At 38.6% G+C, this 8,125-nt stretch overlaps 1 protein-coding gene across 1 annotated transcript; it reads left to right on the forward strand.

Moving 5' to 3' along the window:
• Positions 1-892: 892 nt before the first annotated feature.
• On the forward strand, positions 893-2,162 carry LOC114578597 (NAD(P)H-quinone oxidoreductase subunit K, chloroplastic-like). The gene is given in 4 exon segments (XM_028691937.1): positions 893-960; positions 962-1,487; positions 1,489-1,551; positions 1,832-2,162. Coding segments are annotated over 4 exon segments (984 nt in total). The 3' UTR covers positions 2,159-2,162.
• Positions 2,163-8,125: the final 5,963 nt, after the last annotated feature.

The raw sequence follows: 8,125 nt of genomic DNA on the forward strand, positions 1-8,125 counted from the left end.
TCCGTATAGCCCTAATACATTCCATTTTTGTTTAGTAGAGAAATTTGAGTAGTAAGTAGTAGTAGGAACAAGAAAAGAAACACAATAATTCATTCCAACGGACCCAATTGGTATTTGTCAAATCTCGGATCAAATACCCATCTCTCTTCATCCACTTTCATGAATGAATTACATATGAGATTTTTCCTGTCCATGATCAAAGAGTTCACACTTTTTTTTGCTTTGCCAATCCCGGTCAATTTCTGAAAGAAATGAAAAGAATGAAATAATCCTGTCTCAAGACTTCAACCTGACCCAACCCAATCCTAAGTCGCATGGATCTAGGACCTATTCTTTTCTTGATCTTCAGTCTTTGTAGAAGTCCTCTGACTAATCATTTTTTGGCGGAACAACAAACCTAAGAGATTCTTTACTTTCACTTTCTATTTAGAAGATAGAAGAGAAATATGAAAGAGAAAAAATAGAAGTGGGATGACATTAGATGAATCTTGAAACAAGGTATGTCCTACAGCAAACAAACTCTCAACTATACGGCTTTATTTGATCAAAATTCTTTTCTTGTTTCATTTCAGAAGTTCTAGAAAATTCTAATTCAAATGGAATAATTCAGACTATTCCACATTCATATCCACATTCATAGGAGTACTTTTATGTTTCTGCTTCACGAATATGATATTTTCTGGGCATTCCTAATAATCTCAAGCGTTATTCCTATCTTGGCATTTGTCATTTCTGGAATTTTAGCCCCGATTAGGGAAGGTCCAGAAAAGCTTTCTAGTTATGAATCAGGTATATAACCCATGGGGGATGCTTGGGTACAATTCCGAATTCGCTATTAAATGTTTGCTCTAGTTTTTGTTGTTTTTGATGTTGAAACAGTCTTTCTTTATCCATGGGCAATGAGCTTTGATGTATTGGGTGTATCTGTATTTATAGAAGCTTTCATTTTCGTGCTTATCCGGTTCAGTTTATGCATGGCGAAAAGGAGCGTTGGAATGGTCTTAGCTGAATATTTAGACAATCAAAAGAAAAGGGAAGAAAAGGATGATATTGAAACAGTTATGAATTTGGTTGAGTTTCCATTACTTAACCAAAAAACCCCCAATTCAATTATTTCAACTACATCGAATGATCTCTCGAATTGGTCAAGACTTTCCAGTTTATGGCCGCTTCTCTATGGTACCAGTTGTTGTTTCATTGAATTTGCTTCATTAATAGGCTCGCGATTCGACTTTGATCGTTATGGGTTGGTGCCAAGATCGAGCCCAAGGCAAGCAGACCTCATTTTCACAGCCGGAACAGTAACAATGAAAATGGCTCCCTCTTTAGTAAGATTATATGAGCAAATGCCTGAACCAAAATATGTCATTGCTATGGGAGCCTGTACTATTACAGGAGGGATGTTCAGTACTGATTCTTATAGTACTGTTCGCGGAGTCGATAAGTTCATTCCTGTGGATGTCTATTTGCCAGGCTGTCCGCCTAAGCCCAGAGGCAATTATAGATGCTATAACGAAACTTCGTAAGAAGATATCCCGAAAAATCTTTCAAATCCAAAAGTTCCTACGAATTAGTGAATCAGGCAGGGTTCCTTTGTGCAGAATAAGAAACAGCGGGTCAATCATTAACAATTTCATTGTCAATGTGAAATATTCATACAAAGAAAAATGTGGGAGAGATGAAGAAGATGCAGGTTCATTTATCTGATTGGCTAGTCAAGCATGAGCTAATTCATAGATCTTTAGGCTTTGATTGCCGAGGAATAGAGACTTTACAAATAAAAACCGAGGATTGGGATTCCATTGCTGTCATTTCATATGTATATGGTTACAATTATTTACGCTCCCAGTGTGCCTATGATGTAGCACCAGGCGGATTTTTAGCTAGTGTGTATCACCAAAATACGTATGGTATAGATAAACCAGAAGAGGTATGCATAAAAGTATTTGCTCCCAGGAGTAATCCTCAAACCCCGTCAGTTTTCTGGATTTGGAGAAGTGCTGATTTTCAGGAACGGGAATCTTATGATATGTTGGGAATTTCTTATGAGAATCATCCTCGCCTTAAACGTATCTTGATGCCTGAAAGTTGGATAGGCTGGCCCTTACGTAAAGATTATATTACGCCCAATTTCTATGAAATTCAAGATGCTCATTGATTGAAATTGAAATGAAATCTGGAATCGTGTCGTATAAGTAAAAAAGTGGTTTTTTATCAGAAGCCTGCGATTTCGTTTTTGATGCAGCAAGTAGGGGAAACAAATTCTTAATCGTTGGCACCAAGCAGCGGATTTAGTAGCATCAGCAGCAATAAGGGCTCGATGTCATTATGTTAATAAAAAATGGCTTGGTGGTATGTTAACGAATTGGTCTACTACAGAAACAAGACTTCATAAGTTCAGGGACTTAAGAGCAGAACAAAAGATGGGGAAACTCAATCGTCTCCCCAAAGGAGATGCAGCAATGTTGAAGAGAAAGTTATCTACCTTGCAAACATATCTAGGTGGGATCAAATATATTACTTTTTTGAAGTTCAATTTATGTTAGAGGACAATATGAATGTTATACCATGTTCCATTAAAACACTCAAAGGGTTATATGATATATCAGGTGTAGAAGTAGGCCAACATTTCTATTGGCAAATAGAGGTTTACAAATTCATGCCCAAGTACTTATCACTTCTTGGTTGTAATTGCTATCTTATTAGGTTAAGTCATCATAGCTGTTCGGAATCCACAAACCATTCCGACCGACGGTCAGAATTTCTTCGAATATGTCTGAATTTCTTCAAGACTTGAGCAAAACTCAGATTGGAGAGTAGTATGGTCGTTCCATTTATAGGAACGATGTTCCTATTTCTTTTTGTTTCTAACTGGTCAGGTGCTCTTTTACCTTGGAAAATCAGAAAGTTACCTCATGGGGAGGGGGAGTTAGCTGCGCCCACGAATGATATAAAGACTACTGTTGCTTTAGCTTTACCCACGTCAGTGGCATATTTCTATGCGGGTCTTAGCAAAAAAGGATTGGGATATTTCGGGAAATACATTCAACCAATTTTACCAATTCATATTCTAGAAGATTTCACAAAACCTTTATCTCTTAGTTTTCGACTTTTCGGAATATATTGGCTGATGAATTAGTGGTTGTTGTTCTTTTTTCTTTAGTGCCTTCAGTAGTTCCTATACCTGTCATGTTTCTTGGATTATTTACAAGTGGTATTCAAGCTCTTCTTTTTGCAACTTTGGCTGCGGCTTATATAGGTGAATCCATGGAGGTTCATCATTGACTAACTTTCGAAAGAGTCTTTTTTGAAGCTTATCCCAATTCAAGCAATGCGGGGGTTCCATATAATCCACTACTGGGTTGGATAAGAAAATGCAAATAGCTACATGTATGTATATATGAAGAAATATAGATGATATTACAGAATTTGGAAGAGAAAAAAGGGTTGGGGATCCTACTACATATATTTCTATGTAATGCCTATGAGTATAAATCCTTGTGTATGTTTCGAAGAATGGTTCCAGAATACGATTTCATAGAAGAAAAAATCAGTGTAGTAAAGTAAATAGTAAAAGTAGAAGTAGAAAAAGAAGTAGATTAAGTACTAATTCATTGGTTGGTTGTATCATTAACCATTTCTTTTTTTGGTGCGAGGAACTTACCATGAATCCACTTCTTTCTGCTGCTTCCATTATGCTGCTGGATTGGCTGTAGGGCTTGCTTCTATCGGACCTGGGGTTGGTCAAGGTACTGCTGCGGGCCAAGCCGTAGAAGGTATTGCGAGACAACCAGAAGCAGAGGGTAAAATACGAGGTACTTTATTGCTTAGTCTGGCTTTTATGGAAGCTTTAACAATTTATGGACTGGTCGTGGCATTAGCTCTTTTATTTGCAAATCCTTTTGTTTAATGTTTCATTTCATCGTAGAAGAAAAATGTAAAAAAAGAAGAAGAAAAACATAACCATAACTAAGAAATTTGAGAATTCTCAAATTCCATTAAGAATAATAAGCGGAGTTATACAAAAAGAACTCTGTTCTTTGTTAGTCCTATCTATAAGGGGAGAGCATATGAAAAATCTAACCGATTCTTTTGTTCCGGGGCACTGGTCATCCGCTGGGAGTTTCGAGTTTCATACCGATATTTTAGCAACAAATCCAATAAATCTAAGCGTAGTGCTGGGTGTATTGATTTTTTTTGGAAAGGGAGTGTGTGCGAGTTGTTTATTTCAAGAATAGGTTGGATTTCACCGGCTGCACTTTCTTTCTATTTATGTCTTCTTTTTTATAGCAGAACTAGGAACAAAAGGTGCACAATCTCGACGAATTACTTCTGAATTGGATTTCATTCAGAAATCATATGTAAGAACCATAGCATTTCGTGACTAATTGGTAAATGAACTTTGATTCTATTCTCTATCAACCAATAATGTTGAGGTCGTGAAAGAGAAATTGTTTGAAGTCCAGGCACAGCATAGCATGGTACTCTTTCTACCGCTACGTTAGTACCAAAAAGAAAAATGAGAAAAAAGGAAGAATTGGGAATTTCTTCGATGTAGAACACTCATATGGATAAAATTCTTTGAACCATTAACTGGAAAGATGGGTATCTTCCCCCCTCCACTGCCGAATCGACGACCTATGTATTGTATTTGTATAAAATGTCTTTGTATAAAAAAGAGAATTTTTTGGATGAAAAAAAGAGAAAGAGAATAATAAGAATAGTACAGATGAATCCAGACTCTTTCTAAATCTCAATTGAAGCCACACAAACATGAACTTACAGATAGATGAATATTGGCACCAGATAGAAAATAGGTACCAAGAAGTAGATAACTACTAATTGTAGTCACAAATGGTTTATACAGGCAAATGCAGGGCTCCCGCCTGGCAATTACAGATTCCACAACTCAATACCAATGTACCGCTATAACTCAAAGACAAGCAAAGAGTTTTATAAATAGATGTATAACCCATTGCCGACTCATACCTAATACAATATAAATAACCCTTGGGCAGGAAAACAATTACTTTATTTAATAAATCCAGTACAGGCAAGCTACCTCTCATCGTATTGGCGAACATCCAAATTTCCTAACCCAAGACACCAATACATCTACAGGTACAATGGTACCAGGGTAGACTAATTCTTACTACTTAAATACTCATCCGACTCCACAGCCATCTGAAGCTATCAATAGATCATAATACTATCTCCACTGCACATGTACAACCAAGAGAGGTCTAGGACTAATTAGTCCAACATCGGGTGTAAGATACACGAAGCCCCCAGGGAATTGGATTGGCCCTAGGCTGGATGGAGATTTAGGAAGTGCCCACTGGTTGTTGTAGGTTCTATTGCAGGCGTGGCCTTTACTTGGTCATTGGTTTACCTTTGTTATTTTACTACTTATTGTCTGGGCCTTCTTTACAGAAACATTAGATCTAGACTATGTTATTTCCCACCGGTTTGTCAGATAGAAGTATCGCTAGTTGGTATATTATGAGTATTTGTAATGGTATTCTTCTGATGGATAGGGTGCTTATGTCTTAAGGCTTGATATGTAGGGCAGGTCTATTATCTTGAAATACACTGGCTTACTTTACCTGTAAATGCTTTACCAATACTCCAGCTTACGTACCTATACTACACAGCATCCACTCCAACAGAGCCAAACGAGAAAGTGAATCAACACAAGGCATCGGCTCTGGCCACACAAATTCTTAATCAATTAATGGATATTATCTATACCATAGAAGATTTGCCATCTCATTGGTCCGCCAAAGTAAATCACCAATTCAATAATTTATCAGCTACAATAATTGAAACTCAAATAGATTGAGACCAGCTGATGTAGGGCTTATAATCGGAGATATCACATATCCATTACCAGTAATTGCCAATTGAGACCCAGTACTGGTGTTAGATAGAAGGGCTGGTTCCAACCTAAGGCACGACACAACACAAGAAACCTCTGGCCCAGGTAAGGATTTCTTAGTAGATGAATTCCAGGTAAGACAATGAATCCCCGATCCCTATGTATGGGATATATGCAATGAAATTTGATACAAAGTACAGTAGATACCTGGTACAAGCCTATACATACAATAACTAATAAATGACAAGGAAGGTAAGGACATAATGAGGGCCTATCCTGGTAGGGCCGAATTGGAATTTATCTTAATATCTTCATTGTACTTGTCTTTGCTCCCTCCTGCCCTGGGTTGCCGCTGAAATTGAAATGTGTTCTACCCTTCCAGTGTGAATTGAATTCCCCTGTATACCTGAGCGGTGCTTCCACCGCGAGGGCTAAGGACCTAGGGGGAATTGGTGTCTTTTTCATTCTATTTGCCTTCATGTGATCTATGTGGTACCCCCCAGGCCGACTGAGCTACACGAAGCTAGGCATAGAAACACAGAAGTACAGATCCAGAGTCAATACACCGGGATTAGAGGACACATTGAACCCCTAGGCATTACACAATAGAACTATTAATTACATCCTCCACATCATGAATAGACTTGGGTTACATGGGAAGTACATCAAGAAAAGGATAGATAAGGCAAATTGGGCGGTAAAGCAACAAACCCTAGGGGTCACCGGAAAGGCTTTGCCCATTGTTTGGCTGCTGCAGAGAAAAGTATCCTGTGGCCTGGAATATTGACCCATGATGAAGCTTTGGAGTTAGACAGCAGAGGTACTAGGAGTTCAAGGTTTGATTTAACATCGATCAAACATAGAGTTTGTAATTAAGTGTGCATTGATACCAAGTGCTTTCAATGATGGTGCCAATAGTCTATTAGGTATTTGTGTTCCTAGGTAATCTCTGTAATTGTACTAAAGGTAACCTATGTCTTTGAATTGCTAGAGACCTCCCCCAGGGCAGATTCAATGAATTGCCTGATGCCTTTGGAAATAGGTATACCTAGTAAGACTAGAATATCCTTACCCACACTCTGATAACTTAAGGCATCCCCAAAGACTAGAGGGAATATAAGTAGTACAACCTAGAAGAAGGATCCCCCAGAGGTCTTCAACATGAGATCCCAAGGTTTCTCCAGTAATAGATTAGGTGGTAGTAGGGGGGCTGAGCCTAAAACCCTGGTCGAGGGACATGAAAACTATTCCAACTAACTACCTCTAGGGCCATCCTCGGCAGGGACCTGATTGAAAGTCTTAGGAACTTCCCTGGGAATATCCGGTTATTTGAGGTAGATACCTGTATTCAAAGTAGTGAACTCCACGGAAATACCTCTAAGGTATTCTGCCTTTAAACAAAACCCGCCATTTATCAGGTATCCCTTCATTTCATCCGCAGTACCACTAGAAGGACAACTATAACTTGAAGTAGCTCAGATACTTATCATATAAGTTCTCAATTAGCCAAGGAAGTATTAGGACATACTGAGATGATCAATGAAGCCCTCTAGGTCTTAGATATAGTATGGAGGTACCAGGGCTACTTGGAATGATTATCATCTTACTTTATAGAGTACTTTAGTATCGGGTTCTGATAGGGCTGGCTCTTCATATTCTATTATGTGTCTGGACAGGTACGGATAGTTATGTCTCCTGCCCGGGGGTGTCTCTCCAGAGGTGAAGTACACCCAGACAATCTAAATAAGAACAGAAAGACATCAGGACCAATTGTCAATGCTACTGGTGGGCCCTAGGATATTATTCAATTTCAATAAGAAGTTTGATAAAGTAAATATTCCTGGCGGTGCCCTACTTACACTAGGACAGTAAGACATAATAACTAATTGAAGCAGTAGGACATTATTGATAAATAACACAGAGCTACACCAGGATACCAAGGAAGTTCATAATTCTGTATTTAAAGTAGATACCTAGCTCGAAACGCATATGGGCGGCCCTAAGGATACTTAGAAGGTAATTAGGGATACTGAAACATAAATTAGCTCGGAGTCACACGATGTGTACATTGGGAGACGGCCCGGTGGATATAAGCAAACATTGGAACATTTAGTAGAACCTAGAACAGATTTAGTGATCCCCCATTGCCCCAGGATACCGACGAGGTACGCTGGGCCAATTCAATAAGATAACTAGAACATCTATTGAAGGACACGCCAACATGCCGTAGGCATCTTCATCAAGGCA

Source organism: Dendrobium catenatum, unplaced genomic scaffold (genome assembly GCF_001605985.2).
Source record: "Dendrobium catenatum unplaced genomic scaffold, ASM160598v2 original_scaffold_86937, whole genome shotgun sequence".
Classification (NCBI taxonomy): domain Eukaryota; kingdom Viridiplantae; phylum Streptophyta; class Magnoliopsida; order Asparagales; family Orchidaceae; genus Dendrobium; species Dendrobium catenatum.